At 42.1% G+C, this 15,353-nt stretch overlaps 1 protein-coding gene across 5 annotated transcripts in view; it reads left to right on the top strand.

Annotated features, from left to right (window-relative positions):
* The window catches only part of LOC135163225 (zwei Ig domain protein zig-8-like), a 51,823-nt gene extending 37,850 nt beyond the window's left edge, over positions 1-13,973 (top strand). For 4 of the 5 annotated variants that reach the window (XM_064122472.1, XM_064122470.1, XM_064122471.1 and 1 more), the window contains exons 4-8: positions 4,834-5,044; positions 5,692-5,745; positions 8,851-9,014; positions 9,235-9,391; positions 13,455-13,973. In XM_064122472.1, the coding sequence (XP_063978542.1) occupies positions 4,834-5,044; positions 5,692-5,745; positions 8,851-9,014; positions 9,235-9,391; positions 13,455-13,573 (705 nt within the window). In that variant the 3' untranslated portion in view covers positions 13,574-13,973. The remainder of the gene's footprint in view (positions 1-4,833; positions 5,045-5,691; positions 5,746-8,850; positions 9,015-9,234; positions 9,392-13,454) is intronic. The other variant, XM_064122474.1, reaches the window with a different exon arrangement.
* Positions 13,974-15,353: the final 1,380 nt, after the last annotated feature.

Here is a 15,353-nt window from a genome sequence, read left to right as displayed (position 1 = left end):
CTTCAAGCCGACTCCAATAGCCGAATTTCGCTCGACTCTAAAGGGGAGAGAGAGAGAGAGGGGAAAGAGTTTTCCCGAGAAAACTCGCGTTTGAATCAACGTGGCTTTACTGCAGCTCGTTCTCAACGAAATCTACTGCGTCTTTTCGATGTTCACGTGGAGGAGCCACGTGGCATGCACCACCGCTATTCGAGGAAAAAGCTTGGGGAGGGAGAGCTTTTTTATTTCTTTATTTTCGCCGAAATTGTGTGAATTCACCCCAGCATACTCCTATTATTTCCCACGGTTATTTCTTCTCTTCGTTTTCCTCCACGTTTTATGACTCGTCATTTTTTTATCTTATATTGCAATGAAAAACGAGATGTTATTCCTGATATTATCATCATGAAGGTTTGAATAATCAAATGCGATTGATGGATGAAAGGGAAATATTGCCGAGAGGTTGAATGACTCGTACCCACTTGAGTTTTTCTTTTCTACTATTTTTTTTATACCGCCGATTTTTTTTATGGAGAGATGTTATTGTCATGCGAATGACTTGGCATTTTCTGTATCCTTTGAAGCTCCCTTTGTCCGGCCCTCGCCGCCGTCACTGATACTCTCAAAAAGTGTAAAAAAAAAAGTACCAGAAATATCTCTCGAGAGATCAGCCTTTCCCACATTGAATGAGAAATTCCGCGCACTACAATAATACGGGATCATTCGCTGGTGTTGCGTCATCGTCTCGGTGCTGTGTCTGGTGAATTTTCATGTGAATGGCATGGAACAAGGGGCGTGAAATTGTCTGAGTGACAAAGAGGCATGAATTTTTTACGAGTGTTGTAGTAATTATTTCATCCACGAAGAGAAATTTATATTCATTATCCCAAAAGCTTCAGAATTATCGGATATTCTTCAGATTAAACCATCGACAGTACAAAGTGCCAGTGATTTTTCATAAAAATCCCAACATAAACGTAAAGAGGTTGGTAATTTTCCGGTACTTTTTCTATTTTCTCTTCCCCCCCTCACTCATTTAACTACCGGCAACTTCCGAAAAAATATAATTCTTCACTTCAACTAATTACAAAACAGCTAGAGTCGAGTGTTTTCCTCGCACTTCACACGTCCATTATTCGAGGTTTTTAAAAGTCTCGAGAGGGCGTTCAGTTGGTGCTCTCCCCGCCCATTCGCCCTTTCGCGTCAACAGTGTATAATAACCGCAAAAAAAAAGCTCTAGAAAAAAAATCCCCCTCGGAAATTTATCAAGACATCGGTGTCCACTTATTTCCCACAGTCATGGCGCCTTGAAAATCCACGCGCCCCCTCACACCCCCCAGCTCCGTTTACCCGTATCCAAAGTCCCTAAACGAGTTTAACATCCTCGTCACGATGTTCTGCAGTTGTAAAAGAAGTGAGAGGGAGCGGATGTTTCACGAGAGAGAGAACGCGCGGAGAAGTAAAAAAAAATGGAATTAAAACAATTAGACAAGCAAAGAGACCAGCAAAAAAAAAACCGGAGCAAGAGCAAACCTCGAAGAAGACGATTCCAGGTCGTATTTCACGGTGAGCTGGTCAAAGACTTGTGTGGTTTTCCCTCAATCGTACTCTTGATAATTAAGAAGACAAGCCCCGCCGAACAATATGAACCGAGGAGTTAAAAGCCCGACATAGCGCAAGGGAGAAAACCAAGGAGGGGATGAAATGTTGAGAATAGAGAAATGATGGAAGCCTTTCGCCTAGTACTGAAGTGAAACTTGAAAATGACAAGGGAAAATGCCCTGGGAGAGGAAATGGGAATGGAGTGCCTCCAAAGTGGCCTCATCAGTATGCAAAATGTACAACTCGCAGGGTGCACGCGTGTCCTCTTGTGCCCTCCATTTGCTCAGACTTCACTCTTATAACCTACCCTATATTGTGCCCATCTTAAACCCCTCTCTCATCCCATCCGGAGCCCTCGCCCTACGTTCTCACCTCGTCGGGGTGTCTCTATTGTGAGAAAGACATAACACAAAATGACGGGTTACGCCCGAACATCGACAGAGTTCTCTTCACATCTCTTTCCCCACGTGTAATTGCCGCAAAGAATATATTACAACTCTCGAGGATCTATTGTCTATTGTCGTAGATAGTACTGTTGTTCATTCGTAGTTTCATCATGAAATTGCAAAGCAATTGTTGACAGCACTTCTGAAATAATCATTGAACTTGTCCGGGTTATCTTGTGTATTTTGATTTTTATTTAACGGAAGGGTCTGGGCCTTTGGCTGTTCAAAAAAAAAATGATTGGACGCTTCGGAATGAAATTCAGTCGCTGTAAAAATAACTTGTTCACCATTCAAAACAAGACACCAATGATTTTCAATTTAATCTAAGAAATGCAGCGCCTTCCAAAACATTGGGAAAAAAGTTCAAGACGATACAACTCGCATAACCACCCACCGCAGTAAGAAACGAGCATTCCCATCCCCGTCAGGATGTCGCAGTCAGCCTCATATATACTCAAACGAGAGCGCCGAAATCTCCTCTCGGGTGTGCAGTTGCATTTTTACTCTTGCAGACGCAGCAGATGAAACTGGTTATGCTTACCGGCGACTGCCATCTTTTGTCTAGCCGTCCCCCTCACCCACCCCTCCACAAAAGCACATAACAGTCCCCCCAACGTTCTCATCCCTCCACAACCTCCAAGATTCTCATCCTCCAATTTCCTGCCTCGTCCCATTTTTACATCTTCCATCTCACCTCAACCCCCCGAGATCTTCCATTCCATTTTTCCTCACTTTTTTGCAAACCTCAAAGCCAGACTTCTATTTCGGACCCATCTCTACCGTACTCTGGCGTCAGACCAAGTGCCATCAGCCCATACGTGAAAGACCGTGTGTATACCAACTGCATCTTCACCGCAAAATAGTGAAGATGAAGGAGAAAGAATGAAAAGAACGGAGTGGAAATGTACACGGAGAAAAGTTTTTGATAAAAGTTATCTCACCATTCTATAAAAGTTGTATCATGAGTCATCGTTACCTCATTTCTATAGACTCATACTCAGTCTGAGTTTGAGTAGAACATTAACAGTTGAATTGAATTATAATTAAATTAATTAGTGCACTGGATCATGTCTGATTTTTTCTATTGATAGAATATGTTATTGATAAATAGACGTTTTATTTTTTTAGGAATACAGAAACGTTAGAATGTCTATTTGAAAGGGAAATCATAACTGGGGGTCACGTGTTCAGTTATCTGAGTTGGATAAATCTAAAAATGTAGGAGAATACATTCTGGGGAATAGATAAACTAAATGAAAAACGATAAAGTACATAAAAAGCAGGGACAGAGAGAGCCAGAGAAGAAATGCTGGGGTGAAGGTAGCATCATGCGATTTGAAATTCCAGCTGCGGGATAAGACCGAGGTTTGCTGGTGCTTGGGGGCTATAGCAACGGTCATGTTCATGATTTATACAACAATAATGGTGAAGCACAGAGCCTCTTACGAGCGATGCAGGGATTCTCTCCCAAAAGACAAAGAGGGATAGGTGGTTTTACCGGTGAGAGAGGTAAGAGAAATGTCCGATGGTGAGGTGGACAAAGGAGAGAGAGAGAGAGAGAGAGAATGCTTTTGGAAAATTATTGTACATGCGAGCAGTCGTACAGAGAGCGAAATTTTTGATAAAAATTACCCTACTGTTCTAGAAAATTGTATCATGAGTCATCGCGTTCTCATTTCTATCTCGAAATTTAGGAAAATTCATATGTGATAAAAATCTTTCCCGAGAAATCTATCGCGAAAAATTTCATTCTTTCAATATAAAGTGCTCTGAGATTTCTGGTTAAAATTCTGAAAAATCTGCACAATGATTTAATTTCAGTAAATCCGGGTAATAATTTATTGCATCTGATGAAGAGCTTCTTTATGACTCGTGACAACACATTTGTTGCCTGTGATAACACATTTGTTGCTTGTGATATTTTTTCACATTTTTCTAAGGTTCAATATTTTTTTATCGAATGCATAAATCGTGAAGCTTCTTCATTCACTATTTTTATTTCCGTAATATTTGCAACGGCCCGAAGATAAGAGCTTAAAATGCCAATATTTTCTAAAAAAAAAACAATCATGTCATGAAAAAGAAAAATGTTTTCTTTTTATGATGAGTCAAGAAAAAGTATATCGGGTTTATTTGCATTGGAAAGGTTTACGAGGATGGAAACTGTTATTTCCATGGTTCTCAGTGAATTGACTTTGGTTAGAATGGCGTTTGGAATATATACAGGGAGGAAATGAGTGCCAGCCGATAACCGGATATCTAATATCCGAGCGTTCGTCTCTGGCTCGAATAGCCGAAAAATACGAGGATCGGATAAGCCATGGACCTGTTTGCCAGCCACGTTTGTTGCTGCCTCACACTCTTTCTTCTCCTGCTCCACCGCCTGTGTCCATCCTTCATTTTTTTCCCCCCTCCAACAAGAAAAAAGCCACTGTAAAAATAACCGTGGAGGCCTCGATACTGCTGCCATTACTCTCTCTATGAGGTAGGGTAGGCTGGAAAATGACATTTCCATTTCTCCCAATCTCCAAATTGAACGCGATGCATGGGCTCGAAGGAACTGACGACAGCAAGGGGTGGTGGGGGGGTTATTCATGGTTTGTTTACGTGAGTCATTTTGTTTCTGCAGGGCAGCATTTTACACTTTAAAAAGCCATGACTCCGATAAAGAGAAAAAATTTTAATTTACAAAAATGATTTTGTTTAGCTTCGAATGATATCTGAATTCAATTAATTATGCGGACACGCTAATTAGGGAATTATTAATTTGTTTTTTTCTGTATGGACGGCACTTGGTGTGTTGTAGGTCTCGTGGATGAGGAGCAAAGATCTTCACATTCTCACTTCAAGTGAATTCACGTTCAGCTCGGACTCGAGGTTCACACCTGAACATGTACCGGAGAGTGATGCCTGGACCCTGAGGCTCTTGGAGGCAAAGAAGACGGATTCGGGGGGCTACGAGTGTCAGGTCAACACTGAGCCGAAGATTATGTACAAAGTCGAGCTGACGGTGCGAGGTATGATTGTATTTTTTAGGTTGGTTGTAGCTACGATAATTCACGTATCGTCGGTGGGCTTTTGAAACGGGATTAAATTGAAGGGCGCCGCAGAATATTAAATTCACGATCAAACAATATTCTCATTAGATATTAACTACCTTAGTAATTTTAATCACTTTCCACTGACCCATTTCCGCTCGACTCCACTCAAAAGTTTCAAATTAGTGCGGCGTTGACACGCAATCGTTAGACTTTAATTGAAAACACAAAGCAAAAGCGATGATGAACGATGAGATTGAGTCCAACTTATCGTGTGATTGTTACCTAACTTCCGTGGGACGTATTTGCACCGGTTAATTATTCATTACCAAACTTAAAATTACCTCGTCTCTCTTACTCCCATATATATTATTAAACCAGTATCCAACCAACATTCCTAAAATATCATTCACCAGAAAGTTCTCTCTGGATCCTGAAATCACCGTCGCATTTTCATAATCTCGTACCATCTCGAATCAATTTTTTTTTCCTCCTCCCTCGACTTTTTTCTTATCACAACATCAACGATTTCTTACACTCCACGTCATCAATTCCAAGCTCGGTTCCTCGGTATGATCGATCGTGGTAATTCTTCATCCTCACCTTCACAATTCTCGGTGTTTCAGATCCTGATAAGCCGGAGGGAGACGACGCCCCGTACTCCCAGCAGACGCGAATAAGTAAGTAGAACAAAAATTGGGGTCGACCGGTGCTTTCACTTCCGAACTTGGGGAGTTTGCGAGGATTCGGCCGGATGTGACCCTTATGTGTAATGTAACAATGGCTTCTCGATTGACAGTTGGATAATCTTTTGTCCTGAAATGCCCTCCTTCGTTCGGAATTTGTATTGTTAAAGGGAGACAGTTGGGAATTTTTCTTCGGAATTTCCGGCACTTGACGGTCATTTAAAAATTCCAGGGTTGATACTAGTGATTTCCGGGGAGAAAATATATTTTTCCCCCCGTATTATTGTTCAAATTGAAAAAAAATTAGCCGAACTTTACCAAAGTCCCTCCGTCATTTCTGAGTTAAGGTCAACATCTTTATAACTCGATTCTCTCGAATCGTGGAAAAAAATAATGTCGTATGGTACATAAAGAAAGCCGAGATGGGAATAATCGCTCGCACCCGTGGTCTTTATTCGGCCACTCGAATCGCCATATCATCGATCACTTCCTCGGGCACGAGGCAGTGAGACGTCTAGTGGTGAGAGTACATCCCACGTCTGTCCTTGACGCGTAGTGTGGCTCGTCCATTTCTCCAATGTCGTCGGCATCTCCGAACTATTCCAGCACAAATACTAATGCACTATTACCACCCACACTTGCCCCTCCGCGCGCCTCCTAAACCGATGAAGGACAGTCGAAGAAGGCTGACTCTACAGCTATCTACTCCCCTAGATGAAATCCAGCCGTTTCTTCTCTGGCTGTGTGGCGGGGTGGAGGCGGTCTAACGAGGGTTAAATCACCACCGCCGTTTCTCGTTACCGAGAAATTTATTCTCAGGACCTAAATACTCACGTAATTCCACGTTTTTCTAGCTATTGTCAAGGGAATTCGCCTGGTAATTTCTTGGAGCGAGACGTTAACTTTAGAGAGAGAGACAGCAACTGATTGAGAAATTTATCTTGAGTTTATTTTGCGTGGACTGAGCTAGACGCTATTCAATTGAACGATCGGGATTCAGAAATTCCTGACAAAAAAAACCTGTCATACTTCAAGAATTTATTTATAAATCGCTCAAAGATCATTCCAGAGAGGTTTCCGATGCCTTAAAATCGATCGAATACATTATTTCCTTTTTTTTCACTCAGAATTACCTCATTCCATCTCATTCCAACTTGAAACTGAAATATCCAAGTACTTTTATCCCACCGTGGCGAGAAAAATTACATTTTAATTATCCCACTGTCCCTCATTCTCATCTGTCGCAATACATATTAAACTAGATACAGAGATAATCCAGGTGACAGAAGTAAAAAATACTTTAATTATCATACATTCTCTGAACTCCATAATTCTCAAATACCAACACATCCAACACCGTTAATAAAACTTGTCGCATAAGCCGGCTCTCGTTTTCTTTCACCTTTGCTACGGTGGTTTTTCGATTAAACTCAAAGTTAAATGCAACACAGCGACAGTTGGGGAGCGAAGGGAGAAGTGAATTGGTATGAGTCCGATGGTGCGACCGGGGTAAAGAGGGAGGGAGAATAGAGGGGGGGAGGGAGACAGGGTGTGAAAACCCCCGAGGTTCTCGAGACCTCTGCGTTAATACACAAGGTATCTATATCTATACCTCAACCAGCGGACGCAAGTAATAATGCATATAGTGATAATGGTATAACGTAATATTACGCCACGGTGAAATGCAGTTCCCGGTGGATTAATTTAAGTCCAATAGGATTATCTTTAATCCTGGTAGTACTGCGCCACTTCTGGAGAATGCTTGAGCATTCTGAGGGGGTGAGGGGAGAGGGGGCACTTGAAAGAAAGGAGAGAAATTGAAAAAAATTGTTTGAAGGGAAATGAGAAAATTTGTGGAGTTTCAATTTTGTAAAAGTTATTATTAGATTTTCGTAATGATCCTGGAAATTTTTAGTCAGGTAATTTGTGTCACTCGGTAGAATCATCGGTCAAGTGTTGGGACCGGTCCACAATTGTATTTTTCATACGGATCTCTGGATTATGGCATAATTCACAGGGAATCGACACTAATATGTCATCGATCCTCTTGACATGTGGCGTGGGGTGAGATTGGCTCATCTGCCTTTGCGGAAATTCCCGCGGTTCTGGGATTAGTACTAGAATAATTAACCGCAAACCCACCCGCACTGCCTCACTCCCCTCCGGCCGACCATAATTACGACTTAATGGAATTCGTTGGGGTCAACGGGAGGGAGATAGAGCGTGAGAGGGATGGTGGTAGAGTCATTCGAGTTTATCCGGATGATTTGTGAATTCACTAATGAATATTTCAATATACACTGGGGACTTACACCGATTCATTAAATCTATATTTATATTTCACTCAATATTCAGTTTGAATATGAGATGAATGGGAGTAAAATCACCGCGGCATCAGAATTTATCATTTTGCGGTGGTGAGTTTGTTTGGAAATCTCAATGCGAAGGTTCATAATTTGCATTGATTCCAAGTTGGATGAATTATAATATTGAAATTTACAGGGGCCATGTCAATATTAAATATAATTTCGGGCGCCCAAATGATCATCAATAAACATCAACATTGCTGAGAAAAAAATGTTATCGGTTCAGTCATTCAAAATACATTAAATGAGACGCGTTCAATTCGACAAAATTAATTGCGGTTCACTATGAAATCGTCAATATTTACGGAGATTGCAGATTATTCAATATGTAATTGGCGAAACAATTAATTGCCTTTAATTTTAATGTAAACGCGAGTGCGTTGCGTTCGTGGATAATAATTTTTCCGATTATTTTCATAAACTAGAAATGGGTTAATACTTCGTCCGCGATTATCGTTTCTCAATATGACCATAGGACATCATATTCGATCAAATTTCCTCATGCCTCACTTTTGCAGTAGTAGTGTGATCTTTTTAATAATAAATTTCTCTTCAAGTAAAATATCGGGGTCCGGGGAATTGATTTTTTCCAGCAGAATTGTTCCTCAACCGATAAAATCATTGATTCCATCGGAAAATAATTTTTTCTCGCGTTTAATGATTGAGTGGATAGATCGTGTCTGTTCCATTAACCCGCATCAGTAAAAATCGACACTGTAAACTCATATTTCAGGCTACGAGAGTACCGCCCCGGTGGCAGTAATAATGGGTCCAAGAGAGCAGCATGTGCCGTCAGGCTCGACGATCACCCTTAGGTGTGTCATAACGTCACCATATCAGACTCGTCCCATCAGGGGTGTGCAATGGCTTCGGGACAACAAACTCCTGACATTCCAGGTAATTGAAGTTCTCGAGATGATGAAGGATATCCACTTGAAAACAACTCCAGCCTCCTCTCTCTCCCTTCTATCTCTATTCATCCCCCTTCTGTATTTTATTATTATCTCCCTGAGGCTATCAGTGAGAGTATCTCCCCAACAATATTGTCATTTTCTGCTGTGGCACTGGCATTTGCGTTATCCTTGTTCCTCTTTGCAACCGTCAATTTTGGTTACAGGCAGGCAGAGGTGGTATTATCATTGAAACGGAGAGGGATGCGGGTCGTACAGTGTCTGAAGCGACATTGGCAGCAGTGACAAAAGAGGACGTTGGCAAATACACTTGCCGACCCACTGAGGGACGTGCTGATTCCATTGCCCTTGTGATAGAGCAAGGTGAGACCATTTTTATCACCAGGCGACCACTCTCAATCTCTCCGAGAAAATAAGTCGATGACACAGGTCATTTCGCAACTTTTTTCTCAAAAAAAAAAATAAGCCAAATTTTATAATTATGCGGACGGTTCATCAAGACCATTTCAACCCCAATTGTCCAATCTCTTCGGCATCAATGATCGTAAAAACAAATCTCACAATTTTATTTCAATCAAGAAGCCCATTCTCCCCTCTAACTGCTGTCACGTGGAATTTATTAGCCCCAATAAACGTTCACGTACCGCCGGTCTATCACTCCCTTACATATTAAGTAAAACCTGTCGACGATTAGCCCCGGCTGAAGCGCGCCATTCACTGTATCTCAGAAATTGCGTACCCAGGAAATAAACCCACAAGAGGTTGGGCTTTTCAACCGAATGACTGTATATCACGTCGAAGCTATTTGTCTGGCTGATCTCCCCGCCAGAGGGGTCGTTTTTCGTAATATATACAGTGTACTCAAATGAGGAGAGGGTCCTGTTGGAAAACCAAGAAGTGGAAAGGGTGAGGTGCAGCGAGGGGGAGGTGAGTAAGGGGGTTGAGAGGGGTGAAAATAAAAAATAAATATAAGGAGTAGTGCATGGGTCTGTAAGCACGCTTGTATGAGATTCACAGGGTGGTCTCTATTATCGTGAATTTTCCTTCGGAAGTTATTGCCTGGTGGCTCCTGGGGGGCGGCGTCGCATTTTTACCCAGCCCCATGCACCCCCAACTCCTCGTCTCTGTTCCATTCGCGTCTTTTTACTCTCACCTATACACTTACCCTTCTCTACTCACCCCTACCACTGTTTCTCCTTTGCTGGTTACCACTGTATACGCAAATGTGCGCTTGAACCAGAACGATAAATCAGAACTTCGGTGACTCTCCGCTCTCTCCCCAGTCATCCCCCATCTCCCAGATTGAGAATTTACGTGGTTTCCCCATTGGACGACAGTCTCCACCATGATTTTTCGAACTTACCAGGAATGAGAGAATAAGTGGTCCCTGTGAATAAGAAAAAATAGTACAAATAGGGGGGAATGATGGCACACAGAGAGCGGAGTGCAGTGGAATAACTGAAGATAAAATTGAAGGGATGGATCCACTAATGGTAGCGCATCATCGATTTCAATATTTCATACTTTTCCAACGTCTTCTGTCTTACCTCTCAAGAGTCTCATGTATCTCCATGATAGATATATCCCCTTCTCCAGTCATCCCCCTTTTTTTCGCCCCCCCTCCCTTCGACTTCCGACGGTAGAAAAATTTTTTAACCCCCGATGAAGAACAGCAGAATTGGATTAAGAGAGAGCAGGTGCCGCCATATGGCGCTGAGGGGGTATTTCTTCCCAAGGCCCATCGATTTTAACAAACAAGAAAATTTTCAAGTCAAGAAATCACGAAGTCAGATAGATTCAACGACACACTGGAGCCACCGGGTGACCCTTGCCCCCATCCTCATCCGAACCCTCCACTTACCTCCAATCCCCCAGTGGCAAAAAGCTCTGTTGAATGCTTTTTGCTAAACTGCTAGGTTGGCCCACACGGAGCTAATTCTTATGCGATCGTAAATAACGTCCCCGCATATATCAAAACTTACAACGACTCCTCTACCCACCTCCACTGAGGCGTTCTTCGGCTCTATCATACCCTCTCCCTCCATTTCACCCGAGAAAATCTCGACTCCTCATCCAATTCCCTCCCACACTCCCTGACCCCAACCCTCACCCACCTACAACTGCCCTATCAACGTCTCTCGTTACAACCTCACAAAACGTGACTTCCAACTGGCCAGATTAAAGATACAATTCTCTTATTTTATTAATTAAGAAAGTTAATTACGGCTGCCGAGAGGTGCGGGCCGGGAGGGGGGGGGATGGAGAAATTCAATTTTCCTAATTGCCCATCGAATTATTTTTCCCTCCACCTCATCCCCAATTTTTTGCTCTTACCATACATTCCCTCTCTCTCTCTTTTTTTTTATCTCGAGAAAACTTTTCCTCACTGATATCCGGCCCCTCATTCCTTTTCCTTTATTCTCCCACGTTACTTTTTCTCAGCCTCGTTATCTCTGGACTAGTGGATGCTGCCCTCCTCCACTAAACCCCGTCGTTCTCACCGAGGGCATATTTTCTCCCTCCCCCCTCGTCTGCCCCGCCATCCTCCCTTCTCCCATCAGCCGCCTCCATGTTCTCTATTTTTTGGGCCATCCCCAATTTGTTGGCTAGAGGAGGGCCGTTATTGTCGGTCGCGTTGGCAAGTCCCTCCCAAAACTTTTCAAACACTATAGAACACCACAATTCCCGCACCCACCCCCCCTGATATTTATTTCAACTGGCTAGCCAACACTCTCCATCCCCCGGTATTTATATGCAATCATAGAGAAGCATTGGAACAGTCTCATTCACATATGAAAAAGTTATCTGTGTGAAGGGGTGACAGGGGATGCAGGCAAATACACTGTTCCATTCACGATGGCACCGCTGACACTGTCCACCGCTGAGACTATTGCTGTCATCAGTTAGTGCTCATCAACGTTTCATTGTGATATAAGGGCGATAACTGGTAGGTTATGAGTGTGGCATTTGATGCACGAGTCGAAGGCAAGTGCAATAAACACGCGAGTCATAACCTGCCATTTATCGTCCGAATATAACATATTATTTTATCGCGTGGATGAAGTCAAAAGGGCGATGATGTTTGGAGAGGGCTGGAGTGAAGGGGAGGGATGAATTCGCCCGGAGATAATTTTTTTAGACTATATTCAGAAGAGAATTTATGTTGAAAACTTGTTGAAAGATTTTTTCCTCCTGAAGATATTGTTTCAAAGAGAAATATTGTTATAGAAGGAGCACTTCAATGGGGCGAATAGTTCTGTATTAATTTTCAATTCTGAGATATTTATATGTAATCATGGAGAAGCAGTAGAAAATCCTCTTTCCCATATAAAAGAGTTATAAATGCTTACATAAAAGTACCTATAAAGGCCAAGAGTAAATTGGATAGGCGTTTCGGCTGCACAGAAGTATAAAAATCGATTTTCTCTTACTCAATTTTCCACGTGAATCACGATATTCCCTCGTTATTTCGATCTCCCTCCCCCCCGCCCCCTTACTATGGTTTCCCTCCTGCACTGGGGAATTCCGATCGCGCCTCAAGAAATTTTTCCAACTTCAATGGAAGGAATGAAAAGAAAAAAGAATTTAGAGACCCAACAGGATCACAAGAGTAACGGAATGAAGAGGGGGTGAGAGGGTGTGAGGGACGGGGGGGGGGGTGGAAACAAACCGCATTCGGTTTGCAATTCTTTGGTTTTTCAACTGGTCTTCCTATTCCATTTGACCATTGTCCCGCAGGGCTTGGGGGAAGTTGCTCGGGTGGCCAAGGGGTGGCGGGGGGTGGGTGGCTCGATCGTCTTGAACGGCAAATTCTATCGCGATTCGCACGCCCCGGAGGTATACATATACACCGCTCAACTGGGGAACTTTAACCTCCTTTTCAGATCCTCCAGCGTTATTCCCTCTTCATCCCCTTCACCCCTGCCAGCTCCTGCCTTCTTTTCAGCCCTGACTTTTGCTCTTCCTCCATCGGGACTTGAAGGAGCTGCGCATTAGTGTAATTGCTCAACCCCTCGCCTTCCAATGCACTACCACCGAAGAATTTACCATTGTTCGTTTGACTTTGATCCTCCATTCGGTGCACAATATCATCTGTTATTCCGGGAAATGCTCTGGATAATACCGTTACTCTTCGATTTGCCAATCGGTTTATCCCGTCAGTTGAACTTATTTTATTGAATGAAAAGAAGTTGTCCGTTTGCGATTACGAACTGTGCGAGGGAGCGCGCGGAATTTATGGTAAAGGGGTTAATAATTTAAATTGTCAATATTTTATTTGCATTTGTTGAGGAAAATTATGATACTGTCATGAGAATTTTCTTAGTCACGTCTGCAGTCGGACAGTGAAGTACAATAAAACGTCTACCAGTTAAAGCCGAACTGGGAAGTGAGTGACCCACCCTGAATTTTGAATTTTCTGTTTCAGGGGAATACACGGAGGCTATGCAGAGGGATGCGGAGTACGTTTCATCGGGATGTGAATTGAATAAAGAGCATTTTGTGCTGCTTCTGTTTGGGGGGATTATGACTTTGCGGAAATTCTGAGAGTGTCTAGCGCCGAGAGGGTTCTCAGTATTTTTTGCTATTTGAGGGTGAATTCCAGTGCGCGATTCAAATAAGTATGAATTTAATAAATAATAAAAAAGGGGAAAATTAATGAGGAAATGTAACAATCTCTCCAGTGCAGTTGGACAAGCTTTAATAATGTCACTATCCTGAATATTTAATTACTCTCTAAGTAGGGGAGTGCGCGCGACAGTTAATACGAATTTTGCGAACTTCACCGAGAGGGATCGTGCTTTTGCCTCGTCTGAGACGTTCATCGTTGACCACTCCCCAGTGAATAATTTAAATGAATATGAGTTTCATAATGATAAATAAAAATAATGACCTGAGAATGTATCACAGAAGTTAATAATCCGTCTAGTGCAGCTGGCCCCCATTAAACAGATCCGGAACGCTGAATGTTCAATTACTCGCAATTTTTTTATTTCATCCTCATTTATTCTATCTTACCTTTCTCTTTACGATACGAGCAAAAATGACAACCCTATCATAAATATTTCCCGGACTCTACGGAGCAGGGGAGATTTATTGAGATCAAAGTGCTCCACCAAGTACATCAAAGAGACCACTTCTACTGGAAAAGCAATTTTACGTTATGTCGACCGAGTCTGGATATAATCTGCTTACTTTCACATTTTATATCCTCACTCCTCTCTACTTATTTTACAAATCAAACTTGACTGGAGCAATTTCATTCCTTCTTTGTCTCCTATCGTTTTGTTCAGTTTTTTTAAAAACGAGGCAGCTCAATTTCTCACTGACTAATCATGAAAAATTCCTTCACCTCTTTGTGCACTCTCCTGGATAATCAAATTGAGAGATGGATTAAAGGTTGAATTCGATTAAGATGATAGAGGATGAATATCTTTTCGGTGGCCTTGTCCGGAGGATATTTTTCAACGAGTGATGGTCTGCAGTTTATGGTTTGTGAAGTTATGGTGAAGGGTCTTCAAATTTTGCTGCTTCTCCGATGCTCGAAGCTGATGGCTCGATAAACAGAATAAATGGAGCGATGTATCGATTCTATTACGGAATTGATGAATAAATTATGGAAGATTTGATATAATTAAATATTTTCGACCCTTTGGCTGTCATTTGAATATTGGAAATTCTGCTGTTCGGAGCACTGATAATTATCAACTTTCCAAGCTTGTTAATTTTATAATTAAAAATTCATAATGAATCGAAAATTTCGGAATCATGAGGACTCCTGAATTTAATGGTGTTATTTCTCTGGATAGAAAAGTAACAGGAAATATTTCTCACAAGAGACCGAGAGCTAGTGTTCTGTTCCACGTTTTGATAAAAATGGGAAACAATTTGTGGTAATTGCCGCAGACACGAAGAAGGTCGCATAATTATTCGTTATCAATAGTCCAAGTCCCCAAGTAGACAACAGCTCATAAAGGACGTCGCAGTTCTTGAAGTAATAGCAGAGTATAAACAGCGAAAATATGAAGGCGTTGAGAATATTTGTAATTATCTTCGTGATAAGTGGTTTCTGGTCCAATGCAAAGGTGAGGTGATTTTTTATGAGGGAAATTAAAATTATTATTCGAGTTACTCGGAATAAAATGTCTCTCGTTGGCTTCGTGTCTCGACCGACTCCACTCCAACAACTCAACTCAAATTTTCAGGGTAAAATTAATCCTAAATTTTTAGGCGGATGAGGAGGATAAAGGCAAAGACAAGGACAAGGACCCTGCACTCATAGACTTGGAAAATAAAATTCAAGAGGCAATTGATCCCAAGGTGGAAA

This window comes from Diachasmimorpha longicaudata, chromosome 6 (genome assembly GCF_034640455.1).
Source record: "Diachasmimorpha longicaudata isolate KC_UGA_2023 chromosome 6, iyDiaLong2, whole genome shotgun sequence".
Lineage (NCBI taxonomy): Eukaryota > Metazoa > Arthropoda > Insecta > Hymenoptera > Braconidae > Diachasmimorpha > Diachasmimorpha longicaudata.
This window is presented reverse-complemented; position numbering and strand designations above follow the sequence as displayed.